General features: G+C 41.5%; 1 protein-coding gene across 1 annotated transcript in view; it reads left to right on the plus strand.

Annotated features, from left to right (window-relative positions):
• Nucleotides 1-24,452, plus strand: part of LOC145413828 (extracellular matrix organizing protein FRAS1-like) — a 596,816-nt gene that overhangs the window by 171,558 nt on the left and 400,806 nt on the right. The window contains exons 16-18 of the mRNA XM_080283490.1: nucleotides 6,570-6,891; nucleotides 7,166-7,336; nucleotides 9,043-10,011. Of these exons, the coding sequence (XP_080139616.1) occupies nucleotides 6,570-6,891; nucleotides 7,166-7,336; nucleotides 9,043-10,011 (1,462 nt within the window). The remainder of the gene's footprint in view (nucleotides 1-6,569; nucleotides 6,892-7,165; nucleotides 7,337-9,042; nucleotides 10,012-24,452) is intronic.

A 24,452-nucleotide genomic window follows, 5' to 3' on the forward strand; every position in this document is an offset into this window, starting at 1 on the left:
TGGTTATGACTACATATGTGGGTGCTCGCACACAGGTGAGAGTGAATGGAGATTTGAGTGATGCGTTTTCAGTGAATGTTGGTGTGCATCATGGGTCAGTCTTCAGCCCCGTAATGTTTATCATGGTGCTTTAAGCCCTCACGCATGACTTCAGAAATGGACGTGGAAGATGTTTGCCAGTGATTTGGTGTTGATTGCAGAGAGTGAAAGGGAGGTAAAGGAAAGAATTAGGAAGTGGAGAGATGGTATAGGGCACAAGGGCTTGAGAGTAACTGCAGATAAAACAAAGATGATGGTATTTTGGGCTGGTGGTGGTACTGTCAAAGAAGAGGGAGAGTGGCCATATGCGGTTTGCCAAAAGGGCTTGAAAAGTACACTAATTCCATCTTTTGCAGTGTTTGTGATAAGTGGATGCATAAGAGATGTTGTGGTATTAGAGGTAGACTGCAAGATAATACTGATTTCATGTGTGTGGTGTGACAGGGAGTGCATGAGGGGATTGTCAGGCATGATAGGACAGATCCTGCTGGTGAATCTCCTGAATGTGTGGAAGAGTTACTTAGGAGACATGTTATGTGCTGGAGGTGGGGCTGGAACTAGCTCTGTGGCTGCAGTGAGTAATGGTTGGAAGAAGTTCAGGGAGCTGTTGCCTCTCCTGACATTGAGAGCTCTCCCTCCATGCTAAGGGATCTTTGTATGTGGCATGTGTTAGAAGTGTAATGCTGTATGGTAGTGAGATCTGGGCAGTAAAGGAAGAAGATATATGCACACTCAAACATGCAGAAATGACAGTGATTAGGTGGATGTGCAGTGAATCCTTGGATGAGAGGCCTGAAGGGGCTAGGTTGGGTTTGGTTTACCATGGAAGAGTGAAGATGAAGGATGGGACTGGAGTGTATTGGTGTTATGATGAGGAGAGGTAGATTGAGATGGTTTGGGCATGTGGGGAGGATGGGAAGTGTCTATGTTGAGGGTAGGGTTGCCAGAGTCTATGTATCTATTTATTACCAGATGCCATAATCCTGAACGGGGTGGCCACAAACAAATCGCCTCCATGTCGCCCTGTCCCCTGCACTGTCCTGCTCCCAACTCACACCCCCCTCTCTCATATACCTCTCCATTCCATCCGTCCATCTCATCCTTGGCCTCCCTCTCCCTCTCCCTCTCTCCACCTCAGTCACATACACTCTCCTCGTCAGTCTCTCACTCTCCATCCTCTCCACATGGTCAAACCACCTCAGTGTGTTCCTCCTAATGCTTCCTATCACATCCACATCCACACCACAACGTTCCTTTGTATCCTTATTTGTCAGGCTGTCTCTCCATGTGACTCAGTGTGTTCCTCATAACACTTCCTATCACATCCACATCCACACCACAACACTCCTTTATATCCTCATTTGTCAGCCTGTCTCTCCATGTGACTCCACAGGCTCCTCTTAAATAACTCATTTCCACTCCTCTCACTCTTGACTTGTGTCCTTCCAACAAGGTCCATACGTGAGAGTTGGTATCACAGTACTGTCACGCAGTAACTTTTTCACTTCCATGTTCACTTCCCTGTTTCTTATCACTGCTTCCAAGGAACCAGCAACCTTTCTTCCTTTTTGTACCCTTTCAAGCACTTCACCCTCCAAACTTCCATCCTTACTCATCACGCTCCCCAAGTACTTAAACTTACTCACATTTTCCATTTCCTCACCATCCAACCTCACTGTATATTAGCTGATTTCACCTCTCTCAAAGACCATCACTTTACTTTTCCCTACGTTCACCTTTAGATTCCGTTTCTTACACACTCTCCCAAACTCATCCACCAAGCCTTGCAGCTCCCCTTTGTCTTCACTTAACAACACAATATCATTTGCAATCAGCAGTACAGGGAGTTTCCAAACACTACCCTCTCTCACTAGCACCACTCCCACATCCACTGCCCTACCTTGTATCCCTTTTATTACCCCATCCATGTTCAGATTGAGCAACCATGGAGGCATGACACATCCCTGTTTCAACCCAACCTTCAAAGAGAAAAATACACTTAGTTCACCATCCACATGCACTGCAGCCTTAGCACAATCATACATACTCTTCACAGCATTCAACAACTTCCCTTCTACTCCATATATTCTTAATACTTTCCACAATCCTTGTCTATCCACCCTGTCATATGCTTTCTCCAAATCTATGAAGGCCACATGCAACTTCTTTCCCTTCTCTAGAAACTTTTCCACTAAGGATCTAAGAATGAATATCCGATCTACACAACCTCTTCCCTTCCCAAAGCCTCCCTGTTCTTCTCCTACTAATTCCTCTGTTATTTACCTATGTCAGTAAGTATCCTGCCATACACTTTTCTTGTTACACTAAGAAGACAAATGCTCCTATGATTACCACACACTTTTTTTTCCCCTTTTCCTTTGTATAAGGGAATAATTATACCTGACTTCCAATCCTACGGGACTCTACCTTCCTTCCAGGCCAATCTGCACATCTTCCACATCCATTCTACTACTATCTCTCCCCCGTGTTTCAGCATTTCACCACATACTCCATCAATTCCTGTGGCCTTCCCCAGTTTGACTTTCTTCATTGCTTCCACAACTTCTATCCTAGTGATTTCTTCCTGTCTTCTCACCTCCCTCCTTCTCCCTGCCATTCCCCAGCCACTTATACTCACATTACTTCCATTCTCTGTGTTCAACAATTCCTTAAAGTGTTCTCTCCATCTGCTCACTTTTTCTCCCTTCTCCATTAGTAATCTACCATTTTTAACTTTCACTTCCCTACTATCTTCACTGCCACCCTGTCTTACTCTCTTCACCTCTTTCCAAAACATTTTCTTAGTCCCTCCACTTTACACTCATATTCCTTCCAAATTCCTCATCCACTCTCTTCTTACTCTTACTAATCTTTTCACCCCTCTCCTCCTTTCTACATATAACTCTCTCGTCCGCCTCTCAACTTCTTCCATGCCCCTATTTCTCATCCATTCATTGCATGCTTTCTTTTTTTTGTGCCCCAGCCTGTCTCACCTCTTCACTCCACCATGCTGTTCCTTGCACCCTCTTCCATGTTCTCTTAACCCCACGCACCACATCACATGCTGCACATATTTCTTCTGTGAATATCTTGCACACACCTTCCACGTCCCCCATCTGCTCCAATTCATATTTACCCAATTGTTCCTTCACTTCTCTCTTATGTCTTGCCTTTTTATCATCCTTTTGTAACCTTTCCACTCTCCTTGCAACTACTCCTTCCTCCCGTCCTTCCCTTCTTCTATTTCTCCATCTTACTTGGATCTTGATTCTGGCCACGACCAAGTAGTAGTCAGAAAGTCCACTCCCCAAACCTCTATAAGCTCTTGCATCCATTACACGAGGCATACTGAAAAAGACCTGGGACAAGGTCATAGAGTGTGACTTCAGGGATAAGGGACTGAATAGGGAGACAGCCAAAGATCAAGCATCATGGAGAGCTGACATTAGGTGACCAAGGCTGACGCATGCAAGCATGTTGCAGTCTTTATAAATGAAACAAAACAATATGATATGAGGCTTGCAGCATGGCCCATGCAGAATTTTATTGTGCTTCATATAATGTCTGCAGCTTGCAAGGTTAACCAACAATGGAGCTAGTTCTTGGACTTAAAACCATGTAGAATTATAATTTTGTAGTTAAATTTTCTGCTTCTAATTCCTTGCAGTTATATCTAAGAGGTACTTATTTACCACGTACATGCAGGACCTCTTAAGACGATAGAGGAAAATTTTCTACAAAGTTTTCAGTTCTTTAATCTACAGAAGTGATAAGTACCACAGCAACGAATACAACTCTGTCAAAAATTAGAGTGATTATGTCTAAATATCTGTTTGATGTATTCCTTATTGTAACTTGCTTACATAAAGAAGAAAAGAAAATAGGATCCTTACTTTATGACTTTTTCTCATAGTTGGGTTGATGAATTATGTATGGAGGACAACATGACAAGGTTTGACATCAAATTTATAACTTGATAGCTGGTAGACTTATTATATGGCTGGTAAATGTGATGTACATCTGTAATGAAAAACAAAAGAAAAAAATATGCAGATAATTATTGTTTTGAACTGGAGCCAAGATTATAGGGGCTTGAACGATATTTAAATGCAGTGCAGCCTCTTTATGCGATAGGTTGCATCAAATGAAGACCTAGTGCATAACGAATTACTGCATAAATAGGTCAGTACAAGATGGGTTCAGTTGGTTGGGTTAGGGGGGTTAATCTCGACCACGAAGCCTAAAATGACCTAAAAATCTCTGCCACTCACCTGAAGTTTGTTTGATGCTGGTATGAATTGTCACCAAGGGTCCCCCACTCCCAGGATGGGAGATACTTGGAAGGTCTGGATCACCACTCCACACAAAAAGATACGGTATCACTTTATATCTCACCCTGCACCATTTGTTACGTACTTGTGCTGTTGTATGGCAAGAGCAATGGTGTTTCAGTGGCCTTTCATGCACAGAATAGAACAAAAGGTAACTTTCAAAGACAGTGTAAACACTGGGTGGGCATCTTGGCTCAGTCAACTGTGTAGTGGCACGAAAAGGGGATGATGGTTATGTAAGGTTGACACACTTTCCAAGTCGCAAGTTTCAGTATTTCACATTCATAAAGTATCACTTCACTTAATACTGCACACTGCACTACTGCAGTCGTTAAGCACTAGCACTGTTATTTGGCGATAACAATTGTGCTTCAGTGGCCTTTTGTGCTGAAAATAGAACGAAAGGCAGTGATCACAGCCACTGTAAATACTTGGCCGCCAATTTAGCATCCAGGTATCTCCATGTCTGCACAAGATTCTTGGAGGCGACAGTCAAAAATGTCATTGTAGTGAAATCACAATTGATTTTTTGATGTTTTAATTATTGTTGTGATTTATCACATTACGAGGCATTGTGTAATGAGGCTGCACTGTAATTGTTTAGCCCTGTATCCTGGGCATACTGTTGTAAGTTTTCCCCATTTCATACTTCATCTTTTTTTGTTTGTAGATCCTGCCGTAGCTCCATCCGTAGGTCAGAAAAATGTCAGGATAATGATGATGATGAAGATGATAAAAGAAAAATGTGCAGATGCTTAGGTTGATGAACTGGATCCAAGATTCTAGGGGCTTGAGTGACTGTGTGTCCCAGTTTTAAATTAGGAAAAAGTGTCACTGTGGTACCAGATTTAATTACAGTGCTAACCTGCACCCACTTAGCCTCCTTCTGAATCACTGAATCATAATTACCTTTGCTTTTGGTACCTAAGATGATTTTATTCAGCTGAGGAAAGACCTGTTCAGTTCAAGGGGTTAATGATAGCAGTACAGCCATAACTCAGTATGCAGTGGGGTTACATCAGGTGAAAACCTACTGCATGTCAATTTATCGTATATTGATGTCAATTTAACATGGGTTCAATGGGGATGCATTGGTAGTCAAGGGCCATGTGATCTAAAATCTCAAAAAGCCTCACCCTTTTGAGCATGCCTTTGGTGCCCTCAGTAGCACCATGCTTCCCACTTGGGGTAGCATCCTTGCCAGACATGATTTCCAGGTCACAAGTTTCAGTACAAGTATTTCATACAGAAAAGTTATCTATTTATCTGCCTGTAGCCAGGTGCCATAATCCCATAAGGGATGGCCATTTGTCTTTGAGTTAGAGGTAGTTGTTTTATGGGGAGGGGCACTAACCCTTCGCCAACCCACAGTTGACACATAGGGAACACGTACGGGATGGTTATATGGTTACCACCCAGTGTTGTAAATGATTTCCTGACTTACAGGAAACCATTTGGTTTGTCACTCAATGTAAAGTTGCCTGAAAAGGAAGTAGTAGTAATAAAAAGTAACAAGAAAGATGGGGGGAAATAGGAAGAGAAGATGGCAGACACAGAAAAAGAATGATAAAGGTGAAGGAAAAAGTAGGCAGTGCTACATCAAGTGAGTGGATGATGATCATCATGACCTAGTTATCACTTCACCTAATATTGCACACTTCACCATTTGTTGCAAACTTGTATTGTTATTTGGTGATTGCAGTGGTGCTTTAATGGCTTTGCATGCACAGGACAGAAGAAGTGGAGACAGTCACAGTGAATGTAAACACTGGTTGGCCATCTTAGTTCAAACATCTGACTGTTGGCTTGTGTGGGAGGCACTGTGTATGTACAGGATTGTATAATCAAATTTCATGATTGCTTACCTGAAACTGGGTATAGCTTTTACTTCGTTGTTCTATCGATTTATCACGTACCAAACTATCGTATACCAAGTCGTGACTGTAACCCACCACAACTTTGAAAAGGCTCTCATAAACTGCACAAAGTGATGTAACAGTAGCAAGAATGAAGTAAAAAAGATGTCATCATAACAGAAGGGTGAGTCGGGAGTCAGGTACAGGATAAATGTGCAGTTATTGTGCTGAATTAGGCTGTATTGACAAAGTGGCTCAGTGTTTGAATAAAAGTTTGTCGTGGAGGTTCTTTATTTGCAGCAGCAACCTAGTACTATACCAGAATTTTGGCATGTCTCTCCAGGGTACTTGTGAGAAGCAGAGCTGTGGAAGTGGGATGTATCATGGTGTCAATAATACCTGCCTGAACTGCAAGGGTGACTGTCTTACCTGTTCATCTGATGGTTCAACCTGCCTTACCTGTCCCTCTACACATTACCTTCTTTATGGCAAATGTGTGGCTGAATGTCCCCACATGTTTTATGTGGAATTTGGTGGAGGGGGCAAGTGCCAGGAGTGTCATTGGACATGTGAGCAGTGCCTTGGACCCTCGGATAATGACTGTGTCACATGTGGACCCAACATGTTCCACCAAGGCAACAAGTGCCTTGCTCAGTGCTCTTCAGGTGAGACCTTAGAAAAACAAATTTGGGCAGAGTTATTCAGGTGCATGTGGAAAGTGAGTAAATAATGGATTTACATTCCAGTCCATTCCACCTACATTTACATTTAGACACTGTTGACCATTTTAGCATGTGTATGACTTATCATTTGATGGGAGCTCTTTTTGTGTCATCTTGGGCCAGTTTACTGCTCAGTTCCTAGCCCAGAGGCCTTCCCACTTTAAATACATACAGTATATGTTATATCATTGGTGCACATTCATTTACTATTTCCCAGGTTATTACGCCGTGGACCAAGAGTGCCATAGATGTCCAGGTGGTTGCAGCAAGTGTGACACACCTACTTCCTGTCAAGCCTGTCTTGCACCTTATCTCCTGCAAGAAGGCCGCTGTGTTACTTCTTGTCACTCAGGCAGTTTTGCCAATGTTTTTGACAATATCTGTTATGGTAAGGTCTAACATTTTTTCAGGGGAATAGGTTTACAGTAAATTAGCCACAGAAATGTTTAGTGCTCTGCAAATTAAAGGAGGGGGTTGTAGGTAGAGAAGTGGAGAAGAAAGAGATGGGTAATAATGATGTTGATCATCACCATAATCATCATTATTCAATCCCATATTCTCCCACATAAAGAGGAGTCTAGGGGCCTGAGGCTAGGCTACTCAGTCCTGACATTTAAGGCCATGATGACCAGCCCCACTTGCCCCTGAGTGGCTTTACATGAGGAGTATTCCCAGACTACTCCTTAGATGGGAACCCTTACAGGCCCCATCTGGTTAAAGGGTCTTAGCCCACTGAATCACCAGACGTCATTTGGTTGTATGATTACCACTCAGTATAGGGAATGGTTACCTGGGTTAAAAGAAACCATTAGGCTTGTCACTCAGTGTAGAGTCACCTGGAGACAAAGAGAGAGGGAGAGAGCACTACATTAAGTGAGTGGTTGGTGGGTGTCCCCACCAAGCAAGAATAATGATAAAAATAATAAAATGATCTTTTGTTTCACAAAAGTGCCAATCCTTCTAAAAAAATAAAATAAATAAATCACCAGCTCTCAAACCATATTCCCACTTTTATATTCGTCATTCATTCATTCATTCATCATCCAATCCTACATTGCCCCATGAGGAGCATAGGAGCCCAGGGCTAGGCATGTTGGTCCTGACATTTAAGATGAGAGTGACCAGCCTCACTCATCCCTGAGTGGCAGTACGTGAGCAATAAAACCCAACCACCCCTTGGATATCCATCCATCATCCAATCCTACATTACCCCTTGAGGAGCGTAGGAGCCCGGGGCTAGGCAGTTGGTCCCAACATTTAAGATGAGAGTGACCAGCCTCACTCATCCCTGAGTGGCATTACATGAGCAGTCAACCCCAACCACCCCTTGGATATAAATCTTCACTGGCTCAATCTGATTCGGGCACAATAATTACCCATTAAACCACCAGGTGCCAAAATTTGGTTATATGGTTACCACCCTGTGTAGTGAATGGTTTCCTGGTGTACAGGAAACCATTTGGCTTGTCACTCAGTGTAGAGTCACCCACAGGCAGAAGGAAGATTACAGGAATTGTCATATTATTGCATACAGTGCAAATTTATTTGTCAGGCCAGATTGGGTGAGGTAAGGGGGATGGGAATAGGGTTATTTACAACAGATGTCATCAGATGTTCTGCTTTTAGTCATACTAAAGTATCTCCACCCCTGTGTGAGTGCAGAAAAAAAAAAAATCAAGATTTCTAGTGCAGTCTTGCAACATATTCTTAAATACTGTAGATGTTACAAATTATGGGTTATATATTCCAGCATTTCAGATTTTTCTCCGGTTATAATCATATTACGTCATTTACCAGGATTGAAGTCACTTCTGCATTCAGTTTCCAATATACTGTATTTGTTTGCTGACAAGTATCCAAACCATTTTGTACCAAGCTTAAAAGAAAAAAAAAGAAAAAGAAAAAAAAATGCTAATCATCAGTGTATCATTATATTTGGAGTTAGTGTTGATGTATTCCATCTCTTTCCATTTAGCATCATATTTTATTCTAGGTTTGTTTTTAAGTCCTTGTGAATAGATGATGAGTGAATACTTGATACTATTTTTTGTTAAAATACATCTGATTTTCTTGTTTCATAATGAAATTTTTCAGATTGTGGAAGCCAGTGTGCAGAGTGCTCCTTATATGAGTGTCAGTCATGCTCCCCCCCATACCTACTGAAGAAGGGTCAGTGTGTTGAAGAGTGTGGGCCTGCATACTATCCAGACTCTGACAATGGAACTTGTCACCACAATGTGGAACCTCCTTCCATACATGTCCTAGCACCCCTGGTGGTAGAGTATGGACACATGTCACCACTTAACAGTTCAGTACTGCATGTCAAGGACCCAGACACTCCCAACAAAAGAATGATTGTGAAGGTGGTGGATACACCCTCAAATGGAGCACTGTTCATTGTCAGTAAAGGAAGGAATGAACGGTTAAAAAGAGGAAATAAGTTTATGCTGGTGGAAATGCTTAATGGGAGGGTATTTTATGAACATAAATCAGGTCAGCCTCTCTATGGTGAAATGCGTCTCAAAGTATCAGATGGTCAGCTACAGTCCCCATCAGAAGTGATTTCCATCACTGTCATTTCAAATTATCCACCTGAAGTTGTTATAAATGACCCAATTATCACCCAGAAGGGTCAAAGTGCTCCTATAACCACGAAGGTGCTCAAGGTTCGTGACCTTGACAATCCAGAGAGCGTTACATTAAGAGTAGTTGGCGGACCTGTGCATGGCCAGCTTTCCATTCATGAGGACGAGTTGCTGTTATTTACTCTGGAGGAGCTGGAGAATGGCTCTGTCATTTACAGCCATGATGGTACAGATGCTCATACAGATTTAATTCTGCTACAAGCCAGCGATGAGCACAACACTGTCAATTTGCTTGTACAGTTGTTTATTGTGCCCTCCAATTACAGCTTACCGGTATTGGTAAGGAATCAGGGTGCAATTGTTGAGGAAGGTAAAAGGGTGCAGATTTCAAGTCAGCTGCTACAAGCTATTGATATTGACTCAGAAGATGACAATGTGGTGTTTACATTGCTCCCTGTTCTTCAGAATCCTGGCCAAGGTAGGTGGATGCATTATTTATGCATGGTTTTAGAGCAAATATGAGCGTAGTTAGGTCATATATTTTTTTAAATTCTTTCATCATTTGGTAAATAACACTCTGTAGACAGGTTCCATTGATTTAATGGTACCAGCAATATCATCATCATCTGTTTCCTAAAGGAAATAATGAATAGTAAAAATGTAAAACTAATGTTACAACAGCAGGTTTGTCTGGAAATATAGGCTTTATAGTTACAGTACTGTACATTCTTGATTTAACACGCTAATTCACATAGTACTTTGTTTGCTAAATATTGTCCCAAATTGCAAGGATTCCTATTTATGGTACTCGGGGTGATGTTTTGTGCACTTTTATTGGTAAACTGCATACAGTAAGCCCTCCATTTTGGCAACTAATTGGTCCAAGAATAACCTTTCCAAACCCAATTTTGCCAAATCCAAGGGCTTAATTAAATAGGGAAAATTTTAATGGTTCTGTGGGGTCAGAAAAAGCTTGATTTTTTCTCCTGTTCCACTTTTACTGTATTGTTGATAGGTAGTAAGTAATTAGTATATTAACATTACCTTGGAAAACTAATTCATAAACAGAAATTGAGGTGCACTGTTAGGCTGACAAAGTCTCCTGTTCCGCTTTTACTGTATTGTTGAGAGGTAGTAAGTAATTAGTATATTAACATAACCTTGGAAAACTAATTCATAAACAGAAATTAAGGTGCACTGTTAGGCTGACAAAAGTGAGGCTGATGTCAGACTCCATAGCCCTCCTTGTGGGCCCCTTCTCCACCACTGCCTCCATTGCAGCTTCCACCTCTGTCACTATTTCATCAAAACCTTCAAAGTCAACATCCATAGGCAGGCTGTGTTCATCTTTTTCCATGTCATCTTTCACATTCCGTTCAGTTGCGTCTTTCACTTGTTTTCTTTTCATTTACAGTTGAAATAGCAAGTGATCAGATCCTCTGTTTACTGCCCCAGCTGACCAGGCTAAATAACGGGGATGCCAGGTTGGCATTTTTCAAGCCAAGTATTTCAAAATTGACTTTTTAAAAACCGTTTGGCCTCAGATTTTTCTGTTTTGCAGCAGTGGTTTGGAATTATTTGCCAATTGTGAGACTTAGTCGCCAGTGTAAAGGGTAAAATATTTTGAGTTTTCCCGCCAACTGCAAATCTGCTATACATAAGCCTGCCAAAATTGAGGGCTTACTGTATGGACAGCCTGAGACAGTGGAACAGCCTCCTGTAAACAGTATAACCTCATTACAGGAGAACATTGATGACTTTGTTCTCTGAAGACATGTGATGTTTTTCTTCAGTATGTACTGTCATCATAAACATAGGCTTTCATACACACCAGAGGAGAATGTAAGCTTCTGGTGCAAAGAAAAGTGGAAATAATGGAGCCTCTTCCTTCTGCCTCTGGGTATTTATCCATTGGTCTAATTAATCTTGGCCACTTCACCAGCACATGTAGTGACATCTGTTGAGGCTCAGCCATACCTTTCACCACGGTTTGCGTTCTGTGGCAAATCAGAACAAGACATTGGATTTTGTCATTTGAGATGAATATATACTTGTACCTCTTCAGTACACCCAGGATGTTGTAGTACCAATGAAAATTAATGAAGATAGCCATGGGTGATGCTAGAATATAATTCAAAGTTGACTACAGCTAGGTAGAAACAAGTTAATTATTGACTAAAAGTGCAACCTAATAAATAATATCCAAAGCCTATGCTGTTGAATGAACATAGCCTTTGATAGATCCCCCTGAAAATTAGTTATTAAACTATTAATTAATAATAATAAGTTTATTTATAGAATTATAGGAATCGTCCAGGGTGCATATTGTCCTGATGGGGAATCGTCCATGTTTTGATGGCAAATTCTCAGAACCCCATCGCCTATTTCCCCCCCCCCCCAGTCTTCCTCCATCCCCTGCCATGCCCAGTGATATTTTATTTTAGTTTTTGGCGATTTACCAAAAAACTGTTGTCGTATTGATATTCCAAAAAAGAAAAAAAGAAACGTTGTGAAATTCTGTGTCTCGACATATGCTTTGCTCTTGCTCGTTCTTTGTAAAATTTTGCGCTAGGATGTAGGGAAGTTATGAGAAGCTATTTTTACCCTTGAACAGTTTAATTCTCACAGCATTTGTGTATATTTACTCATCAGTTTTGTGTATTTTTGTTAGCTTATTGTATGAACACCAGCAAAGATGAGCTATATAATTTATACCAGTAATAACCAATTTCCAAGGGCAAATTTGGTAGTGGAAACTTTTTTATTTATTCCCAAACAGAAACAGTCATAGGGGGATGGAGGAGGAATGGGGGGGGGGGGCAATCAGGATAGCATCTTCAACAGCCCCTCTTTATGTCATTTTTGTTGCTGTTCCAGTTGCTGGGTGCCTTTATTTTCATCCCTCTTATTTTCCAACATTTATTCAGAACATCCTTAGTACAGTATTTTCAAAGCATTTTCCCTTGAACATCCCGAATGTAAACACATGATTTATCGATCGATGATGCAGTCGGGATAGCGTTTTTAATGGCCCCTCTTTATGTCGTTTTAGTTACTGTTCTGGTTGCCAAGCACCATTATTTTCTCCTCTCTTATTTTCCAACATTAATTTAGAAATTCCTCTGTATTTTCAAAGCGTATTGCCTTGAACATCCTGAATGTAAACACATGATTTATTGATCGATGATGCAATGGAGATAGCCTCTTCAACAGCCCTTCTATGTCATTTTAGGTACCGTTCTGGTTGCTGAGCTCCTTTATTTTCTTCTCTTATTTTCCAATATTTATTTAGAAATTTTTATGTATTTTCAAATTATTTTTCCTTGAACACCCCGAATGTAAAAGCATGATTTATCGGTCACAGTTATCATCAGTGCATGAAATAGTTACTCTTAATGGCCATCATAATACTTAATATTTATTTAAATTTAGTAATATGCATTCCATGATGGGTTAGATGTTCATTGGTCTGGCACGAAGTATACTTTGTTGAGTCACCTAGTTGTCCACACTGTTTTGTACCTCATCTGATGGGTGAGAATCCATACCCCAAATGACAGTGTTCACTCCACCTGGCTAAAACACATAAATCTGTCTAAAAACAGTTTATAGGTTAACCTAAGCACAAAATTTAAGTCTAAAATATCATCAAGATTGGTAAAAAAAAAAAAAAAAAAAAAAGTCAGAACCCATCACAAAACCAGGGATAGGCCTTCGATAGGTGGGGTAGGGTGGTACCGGGTATTTCTACCCCATCACTACTGTATTTTGGGGTATCACATCTAGAGATATCGTAAATTGAGGTTTGCCCGTATTGATGTACTATATATATATATATATATATATATATATATATAATTATATATATATATATATACTGTATGTATATATATATATATATATATATATATATATATATATATATATATATATATATATATATATATATATATATATATATATATATATATATGTACAGTATCTATATATATATATATATATCTATATATATATATATATATATATATATATATATATATATATATATATATATATATATACTGTATATATATATATATATATATATATATATATATATATATATATATATATATATATATATATATATATATATATATATATATATATATATATATATATATATATATATATATATATATATATATATATATATATATATATATATATATATATATATATATATATATATATATATACTATATATATATATATATATATATATATAGCAGTCCCCAACATACAAAAATAATTGGTTCTTAAAGGCCCTTCGTAAGCCTTTTCTCTCTCTCTCTCTCTCCAACCCAACCCTAATCCCATAATTACTGAGGTCAAAGTTCTTTCCCTCAACCCTTTCTGCACCATACCTTCTTCTGTCCTCTCTCTCTCTTTCTCTCTCTCTCTTAGATTAATGCCCATTATTGTCTCAACTCCTCCACTTATCCCCTACTATGACCCCCCCCTTCCACACACACAATTTATTTCATATCTGCAAGTCGATCCTTTGTAACTAGGGGTCTGATTGTGTGTATATAATATATATATATATATATATATATATATATATATATATATATATATATATATATGATGGTGGAGAGTGGAATCTGAAGCAGCTGCTGTTTGCAGATGATACTGCACTGGTGGCTGATTCAGAGGAGAGATTGAGACAGTTGGTAGAGGAGTTTGGAAGGGTGTGTGAAAGGAAGAAATTGAAAGTAAATGAGAATAAGCGTAAAATGATGAAGTGTACGAGGTTGGTAGATGGTAGGGGGATGAATATAGTTTTGAATGGTGAGTTGCTTGAGGAGGTATAGTGTTTTAAATATTTAGGGTCATATGTTGCTGTGGATGGAAGAACAGATGCAGAAGTGAAGTTTAGAATTAATGAAGTAGGAAAGGTGCTGGGAGGAATGAAAAAAGTGTTTAGATGTCGTTCGCTTAGAATGGATGTAAAGAGAAGGCTGTATGAGGATGTTGTGGTACCGACAGCATTATATGGGGCTGAAACATGGAATATGAGTGTAGCAGAGAGGAAAAGTTTAAATATAATGGAAATGAGGTACAGTATCTGAGGAGTATGTGTGGAGTGACGTGTATGGATCGAGTGTGAAATGATGAAGTGCGAAGGAGATCTGGAGTTGTTCGGGAGATGGCTGGTAGAGTTGAGCAGCGGCTGTTGCGATGGTTTGGACACATAGAGAGAATGGAGAATGAGCGATTGGTGAAAAAGATAACTGGATCTGATGTGAGAGGTGTGAGGCTGAGAGGGAGACCACGAATAGGATGGATGGACAGTGTGAAGAGAGCACTGGATGCGAGAGGGATGTCTGTTGAGCAAGGAAGAGTGGCTGTGTGTGACAGATATAAATGGAGAGAAATTGTGAATGGATAAATGATGACGCAGCCCTGAGGGGATATTCTCCCACATTTGGTCTGATCAGCTAGTCAGGTCAGGTGCAGATAAGGTGATGGGTCTATTATGATGTGGCAGGGGTAAACCAGCTCTGCTGTCTGGCCCTACTGCGGATGTAACTGATTACACAACGCAGTTGACCCTTGTGCAGTGTGGTGCGGTGAGGATCTGTCCCTTCTCCCCTTTGGGGCTAAGATGCGAATGAATGTGTTTTGAATGGATGAGTAAATGGGGAGTGTGTCGTCCTGTCTTGGCTACCTCCCTTTCCTTGGGGGAAGCAGCCTAGGTATATATATATATATATATATATATATATATATATATATGTGTGTGTGTGTGTGTGTATGTGCATATCTATCTATCTGTCTATCTATCTATTTATCTATCAATATCTATCTATCTATCTGTCTATATATATATATGGGGTGTGAGTTGGGAGCACGGCAGTGAAATGGCGGGGGACAGGGTGACGTGGAGGCGATTTGTTTGTGGCCACCCCGAACGGGATTGAGGTGTCTGGCAATATATATATATACACACAAGGTGCCACCCAAAATTTCCAGTAATTTGAACAGAGGGTGCCAACCATTTGCAGTTTTTCCTTTTGCTGCTAGGTGTTAGCAGCACCCCTTGTGCATCAGTGTGGCCCTGGCCGTGTCTGTGAGCGGGAGTGTTGTTGAGCTACATTTCCTATTGTAACATGGTGTGTAGGTGGTTTGGCGATTTTGCAATGACGGACCAGTGGCGCAGCAATGTCAAGTTGATGGTGATTGTTTTCTTTGATATCCAAGGGATTGTTCACAAGGAATTTTGTCCCACCTGGTCAGTCTGTCAGCAGAGAGTTTTACTGTGAAGTTTTGCAGCATCTGAGGGATGACATCCACTGCAAATGTCCAGAACAGTGGAAGAACAAGGACTGAGTCCTGCATCATGACAACTCCCCCGCCCACACATCATTTGTTGTCCAGCAGTTCCTGGCTTCCACTAACATGCTAGTCATTCTCCATCCTACCTATTCACCTGACCTTGCCCCCTGCGACTTTTTACTGTTTCCCAAGCTGAAATTACGACTGAAAGGGCGTCGATTTAACTCGATTGAGGAAATCCAGACAGAATCGCAGGAGGTGCTCAAGATCATCACACCTGAAGCCTTCCAGGGATGCATGGACTCTTGGAAGAAATGCTGGGACCACTGTATACATGCCCAAGAGGACTACTTCGAAGGTGACGGTGAGAACTAGGAGGTAAGATAACTTATTTTCTTACAGTATTCAAATCACTGGAACTAGTTGCGTATGGTATGGACTTCTATGGCACGGTTTTCTATGACACGGCAAGGTGCTGGAACCAAAAAAATGAACCACGTGCATAAAATACCTGTGGCACGTGGGCGCGGCAAGTTTGAAACTTGCCTCTTGCCTCGGAACCCCCAACCCTACCCTTCCACTTTAACACTATCGTCATCGGAGTTAGGTACGTTCAGTACTTTATACCCTTAAAGCTCTTTATTGTTCATTGTTTAGTGTTGAATTTGTGTGTAATATATGCATTGACTGATTGCTTGATTGTGTGTATGTGTAAAGGGGGGGAAAATGGGGAGAAGTGGGGTGAAAAAGGGGACTTCAGGCGAACATCCAGAAGCAAATTCCATTTTTCCCATAAGTTTAGTTATTTGTATGGCACAGTTTTCTATGGTGTGGGCTTGTTGTTCCAGAACCAATTAGCTGTGCCTTAGTCAACTTGACTGTATATATATATATACACTGTACAGGTATAAAGTGGTCCATCGCATATAGTGATTTAATTAGTGTGACAAAATCATCGTTGAATGCGAAATCACTAAATGCGAAGTGTACTTTATATGGGGAAAAATATCAGTTAGTCTATTCTCATCCTCCAAGTCGCCCTTTTGATCCCTGATTACCTACTTCAAGTGCCGAAAATGAAATGGTGTATTAGCAGTGTGTTATACAGATACAGTACTGTATATGTATTATATTCATACATCTACTCACCAGCGAAAATCGCCAAATGCTCGGCACTGTGAGAGAAAAAAAAGCACCCAAGGTCGCCAGACGCTTACAACAATGATAACAATGGCGGTTTGGTGGTGGACAGGCAAGGCATTTCATGCCCCACATTGCTTAACATGTAAGAGGAGTAGACTGTAGCTCCAGTGGAGCAGGGCAGTACTCCCAAAGTGGATGGAAAGCTGATGACAGGGAGAGCTGGAGCTCTCATTTCATCAGCCCTCGAGACTAGGTCCCGACCATCCCCCTTTGCTGAACTTTTTCAGTGTCTCAGTAACACAGAGAGTAGACCAGCATGCTCTCCAATACATTATTCTCTAACTATCAACACCAAACTACATGCACAGCACACACCCCTCTCCCGGTGATGACTCGAGCTGCCTGGAACCACTGTCTGACTCTCTTCTTCTTCATTTCTGCAACATTAGCGGCCTTTCCTCTAACTTTCGCTCTGTTGAGCACCACTTCTCCTTCTCTAAACCTCACCTTCTTTTTCTAACTGAGTCTCAGCTGTCAGAGGCAACTGACAGCAGACCCTTTTCTGTATCCTCCTACGTTCTCTATAGTCATTTCAAAGCCAAAGGTGGCTGTTGTTTATATGTATGCAGTGACTTATCTTGCTTTCGTGTTCCTGAACTCGGTTTTTCTGAATTCTCTACACTCTGGCTTCGGCTTTCCTGTCATTCTCTGACTAAATGTATCTACACTGTTTACTTATCTCCTAATTGTACTGACTATCAAGAATTCTTTGACAATCTTACTTCTACGATGGAACACATTCTATCCATTTCTTCATTCTCTGAAATCTCCATTCAAGGAGGTTTCAATGTTCTCCACCACCTTTGGCTCTCCTTTCCTTTCACTGATCCACCTGGTGAACAAGCCTACACCTTTTCTATCCTTAATGACCTAGAGCAACTTGTACAGCACCCTACCTGTATCCCTGCCTGCCTTGGAGAGAGCTCCAACATACTTGACCTCTTCCTTACAACTAATCCTTCTGCTTACACTGTTAATCTTTTCTCTCTGTTGGGCACCTCCAATCACAACATTATCACCTTAACCTGTCCTATTGTTCCGGTACAGCCTGTGGACCCTCCAAAGAAATGTCATCTGTGGCACTTTGGAGCTGCGGATTGGGAGGCCCTCAGGCGATAATTCTTTGATTTTCCCTGGAATGATTATTGCTTCCATGGCCGGGAGCAACTGAGTGTGCCTTGTGCATTATGGAGGTTGTTCTCTCAGACATGGAAGCATACATTCCTTTCTCATATCCTTTGACTAATGCAAGAAAGCCTTGGTTTAATCACGCTTGTTCTAATGCTGTCCACAACAAAGAGAGGGCCTATAAAAGGTACCAGAGCCAACCCACCCCTGAATCACATTTTTTATATGTTTCTGCCTGGAATCGTGCTAAGTCCGTTCTTCGCTCTGCAAAAAAATAATTTCACCCGTACTAAATGCTCTCAACTCTCCAACTCGATTTCTTCCCGCATCTTGTGGGACCTTGCCAAAAACCTTTCTAACAATTTTACCTCATCATCCTTCCCTCCTCTTTTCTATTCTGATGGCTCTGTAGCTATTTCTTCTACTGATAAAGCAGATCTCTTCGCTCAGACTTTAACCTCCAATTCCACCTTTGACGATTCTTGTGCTGTTCCTCCATCACTTCCCCCCTCTGACTTCTTTATGGGTGACATTAAAATTTCTTCAGCTGATGAATTTTCTGCCATCACAGGCCTCAATACTAATAAGGCGTATGAGTCTGATGGAGTCCCTCCTGTTGTTCTCAAAAACTGTGCTTCTGTGCTTACACCCTGCCTAGGCAAACTCTTTCACCTTTGTCTATCAACTTGTACCTTTCCTTCTTGCTGGAAGTTTGCTATCATTCAACCAGTCCCAAAGAAGGGTGATCATTCTCAACCCTCTAACTATCATCAATTGCTTTAACATCCTGTATCTCAAAAGTTTTCGAGTCAGTTCTTAATAGAAAAATTTGAAAGCATCTTTCCTATCACAACCTTCTTTCTGACCATCAGTATGGGTTCCATCAGGGACGCTCCACTGGCGATCTCATCTACCTTTCAGACTCCTGGTCATCCCCCTTTCGGGACTTTGGTGAAAGCTTTGCCATTGCACTTGACATCTCAAAGGCTTTCGATCGAGTCTGGCATAAATCTTTAATTTCCAAACTGCCCTCTTACGGTTTCTATCCTGTCTGTACCTTCATCTCTAGCTTCCTTTCTGGTCGTTCGGTCGTTCTATAGCCGCTGTTGTAGACGGCCATCGTTCTTCTCCTAGATATATTAACAGTGGTGTTCCTCAGGGCTCTGTCCTATCACCAACTCTCTTCCTTTTATTCATCAGTGATCCTTTAAGCTGTACATTTAACGCTATCCACTCATACGCTGATGACTCCACCCTTCACCTTTCCATTCGGTTCCTGCAACGTCCATTTCAGCAGTTACTTCAGCAAACAAGGGATGAGGCTATGGCACACCTAATGTCTGACTTGGCTCGTATCTCTGACTTGGGTGAATATAATCTTGTTGTTTTCAATGCATCAAAGACTCAGTTCTTACACCTATCAACCCAACAGAATCTACCCACTAATGTTTAATAATATTCAGCTTTATCCTGCATCATCCTCGAATATGGTTGGGGTTTCATTTACTCGGGACTTATCTTGGAAAGCTCATATTACATCTCTTGTAAAATCTGCATCCAAGAGATTAGGTGTGCCAAGCCGACTCCCTTCCTTCTTTACCCCTGCACAATTGTTGACTCTATACAGGGGTTTTATCCGCCCCTGTGTGGAGTACAACTCTTATGTATGGGGAGGCTCCCCACATACAGCTCTTCTCAATAGGGTGGAGTCAAAGGCTTTTCGTCTCATTAACTCTCCTCCTCTTACTGACTCCTTTCAACCTCTGTCTCTCCGTCGCACTGTTGGATCTTATTCTCTTTTCTACCGCAGCTTCAATGGTCACTGCTCCTCTGAACTGTCTGCTTGCTTTCCTCCACCTCTATGACAGGCGCGTAGCTTCCGTCTTGCAGTAAACTCTCATCCCTTTTCTGTCCAACTCTCTAATGCAAGAGTTAACCGTTACTCCCAGTCCTTCATTTATGCAACAGGTCATCACTGGAACTGTCTCTCTCTCTCTGTATTTCCTGCTTCCTATGATCTCCAATCTTTCAAACGCAGTGTGTCCAGGCATCTTGAAATGATCGGATCTTGAATTTGGCTTACTCATGTATTTTGTTTTGAAGGAACAAAAATTGCGGGCTCGCAGCCTTTGGTTCCTTCTTCCTTGCATAAAAAAAAAAAAAGACAATCACTAAATGAGCAGGATTGGCACCTTTTTTTAACCTGTCGCTAGATGCGAAAATTGCTAACTTGAAACACGCTAAATATGAGGTACCTCTGTATAGTATATATATATCATTTTCCCCTGTATTGTGAGATGTCCCCATGATTTTTTCAACATACAGTAATGTAGTCTGCATTTTATATGAATGGTGTCACAATTTTGTTAACTGTAAAAGTGTAAATGAGTGTTGATCACTAGTGAATTTCTGAGGATGAACTGGTGCTTTTGAGAGACAATATGCCTGATTAGTATAGTTATTGCTATTATTATTATTATTATTATTACTGTATTATTATTATGGGTGGTTGGTGGGGGCGCTCACCATCCACTCACTCGATGTAGTGCTGTTCTTGGGTATCTGCCCTTTCCTCTCCTCCATTCTTCGTAAGTTCCATCCTCTTCTGTCTTTCTTTCCTTCATTCTTTCCTCATCCTTCTGGCTACGGGTGACCTTGCACTTCCTCTTCTGTCTTTCTTTCCTTCATTCTTTCCTCTTCCTTCTGCCTGTGGGTGACTATACTCTGAGTGACAAGCCAAATGGTTTCATATACACCAGGAAACCTTTTACTATGCTGGGTGGGAACCATATAACCAAATTTTGGTGCCTGGTGGTTTAGTGGGTAATTATGGTGCTCCAGTCGCATTGAGCTGGTGAGGGTTTATTTATATCCAAGGGATGGTTGGGGTTTATTGCTCATGTAATGCCACTTGGGGATGAGTGAGGCTGGTCACTCTCATCTTAAATGTAAGGACCAAATGTGGGCGATTGTGTGTGTGTATGCACCAACGGAAGATCGTTCTAGAAGAGTGAGAGAAGAGTTCTGGACAAATGTAGAAGTGTGCATGGAAAAGTTTGGAAGGAATGAGAGAGTGTTTTTGATTGGTGATATGAATGGTAAAGTTGGGAATGTGAAGGTGGATGGAATAGTTGGTGAGTGGGGTGTGCCTGCTGAGATAGATGAGAATGGGAGTGCGTTAGTGGACATTTGTGCTGGGAGGGGGTTGGTGATAGCCAATACCCTCTTCAGGCATAAAATGATCCACAGGTATACATGGCGAGTAATGAGAAGGATGTGTGGTGAACTGAATGAAAGGAAGGCAATGATTGATTATGTGTGTGTGGATGAAAGGATGCGAAGATGTGTAAAGGATGCAAGAGTGTATAGAGGTTGGGGGAGTGGACTTTCTGACCACTACTTGGTGGTGGCCAGAATTAGGATGCAAGTAAGATGGAGGAATAGAAGAAGGGAAAGACGAGAGGAAGGAGTAGTTGCAAGGAGAGTGGAAAGGTTACAAGAGGTTGAGAAAAAGGCAGAGTATAAGAGAGAAGTGGAGGAACGATTGGGCAAATATGAATTGGAGCAGATGGGAGACGTGGAAGGTGTGTGTAAGATATTTACAGAAAAAATATGTGCAGCATGTGATGTGGCGTGTGGAAGGAAGAGAAGACGGAGGGGGGTGCAAGGAACAGCGTGGTGGACTGAAGAGGTGAAACAGGCTGTGGCACAAAAGAAGAAAGCATACAATGAATGGATGAGAAATAGGGGCGTGGAAGAAGTTGAGAGGCGGAAGAGAGAGTTATATGTGGACAGAAAGAGAGAGGTGAAAAGATTATTAAGAGAGAGTAAGAAGAGAGTGGATGAGGAATTTGGAAGGAATTTGAGTGTAAAGTGGAGGGACTGTAAGAAAATGTTCTGGAGAGAGGTGAAAAAAGTAAGACAGGGTGGAAGTGAAGTTAGCAGGGGAGTGAAAGATAAAAATGGTAGATTACTAGTGGAGAAGGGAGAAAAAGTGAGCAGATGGAGAGAACACTTTAAGGAATTGTTGAACGAAGAGGATGGAAGTAATGCGAGTATAAGTGGCTGGGGAATGGCTGGGAGAAGGAGGGAGGTGAGAAGACAGGAAGAAATCAGTAGGATAGAAGTTGTGGAAGCAATGAAGAAAGTTAAATCGGGGAAAGCCCCAGGAATTGATGGAGTGTGTGGTGAAATGCTGAAGCATGGGGGAGAGATAGTAGTAGAATGGATGTGGAAGATGTGCAGATTGGCCTGGGAGGAAGGTAGTCCCGGAGGATTGGAAGTCAGGTATAATTATTCCCTTGTCCAAAGGAAAAGGGGAAAAAGAAGTGTGTGGTAATCATAGGGGCATTTGTCTTCTTAGTGTAATAGGAAAAGTGTATGGTAGGATACTTATAGACTGAGTTAGAGAAAGTACAGAGAAATTAGTTGGAGAAGAACAGCTAGGCTTTAGGAAAGGAAGAGGTTGTGTAGATCAGATATTCATTCTTAGATCTTTAGTGGAAAAGTTTCTAGAGAAGGGAAAGAAGTTGTATGCGGCTTTCATGGATTTGGAGAAAGCATATGACAGGGTGGATAGACAAGGATTGTGGAAAGTGTTAAGAATATATGGAGTAGATGGGAAGTTGTTGAATGCTGTGAAGAGTATGTACGATGGTGCGAAGGCTGCAGTGCGTGTGGATGGTGAACTAAGTGAATTTTTCTCTTTGAAAGTTGGTTTGAAACAGGGATGTGTCATGTCTCCACGGTTGTTCAATCTGTACATGGATGGGGTAATAAAGGAGGTACAAAGTAGGGTAGTGGATGTTGGAGTGGCCCTGGTGAGAGAGGATAGTGTTTGGAAACTCCCTGTACTGTTGTTTGCGGATGATACTGTGTTGAGTGAAGATGAAGGGGAGCTGCAAGGCTTGGTGGATGAGTTTGAGAGAGTGTGTAAGAAACGGAATCTAAAGGTGAATGTAGGGAAGAGTAAAGTGATGGTCTTTGAGAGAGGTGAAGTTAGTGAATGTACAGCGAGGTTGGATGGTGAGGAATTGGAAAATGTGAGTACGTTTAAGTACTTGGGTAGTGTGATGAGTAAGGATGGAGGTTTGGAGGGTGAAGTGCTTGAAAGGGTACAGCAGGGAAGAAAGATTGCTGGTTCTTTGAAAGCAGTGACAAGAAACAGGGAAGTGAGCATGGAAGTGAAAAAGTTACTACATGACAGTATTGTGATACCAACTCTAACGTACGGAAGTGAAGCTTGGACGTTGTTGGAAGGACACAAGTCAAGAGTGAGAGGAGTGGAAATGAGTTATTTAAGAGGAGCCTGTGGAGTCACATGGAGAGACAAGCTGACAAATGAGGATATAAAGGAGCGTTGTGGTGTTGATGTGGATGTGATAGGAAGCGTTATGAGGAACACACTGAGGTGGTTTGGCCATGTGGAGAGGATGGAGGGCGAAAGACTGACGAAGAGAGTGTACGTGAGTGAGGTGGTTGGGGGAAGAGGGAGGGGGAGGCCAAGGATGAGATGGAGGGATGGGGTGGAGAAGTATATGACAGAGGGGGGTTTGAGTTGGGAGCAGGGCAGTGAGATGGCGGGGGATAGCGCGACTTGGAGGCGATCTGTTTGTGGCCACCCCAAACGGGATTGAGGCGTCTGGCAATAGATAGATAGATAGAACTTGCCTAGCCCCGGGCTTCTACGCTTCTCATGGGGCAACGTAGGATTGGATGTTGATGATGATGATGATGATTATGATTATGATGTGGAGAGGATGGAGAGTAAGAGACTGATGAGGAGAGTGTGTGTGAGTGAGGTGGAGGGGGGAAGAGGGAGGGGGAGGCCAAGGATGAGATGGAGGGATGGAGTGGAGAGGTATATGAGAGAGAGGGGTGTGGGCTGGGAGCAAGGCAGTGAAATGGCAGAGGACAGGGCCGAATGGAGGTGATTTGTTTGTGGTCACCCTCTACGAGATTAAGGCATCTGGCAATAGACAGATAGATAGATAGATTGTTATAGTTCATAATAACCATAATAATAATAATAATAATGGATGGTGACGATGATATTATTATTATTATTACTATTATTTTTTAGTGGTAGGTGGTGGTGACCATCATCCACTCACTTGATGTAGTGCTGCCTACTTCTTCCTTAGCCTTTATCATTCTTTTTCTGTGCCTGCCCTCCTCTCTTCCTATTTCTCCCATCTTTCCTGCCACTTCTTATGCTTTTCTTTCCCTTATAGGTGGCTTTACATTGAGTGACAAGCCAAATGGTTT

Source organism: Coenobita brevimanus, chromosome 97 (assembly GCF_032717465.1).
Source record: "Coenobita brevimanus isolate Jiangsu-jjx chromosome 97, ASM3271746v2, whole genome shotgun sequence".
NCBI lineage: Eukaryota > Metazoa > Arthropoda > Malacostraca > Decapoda > Coenobitidae > Coenobita > Coenobita brevimanus.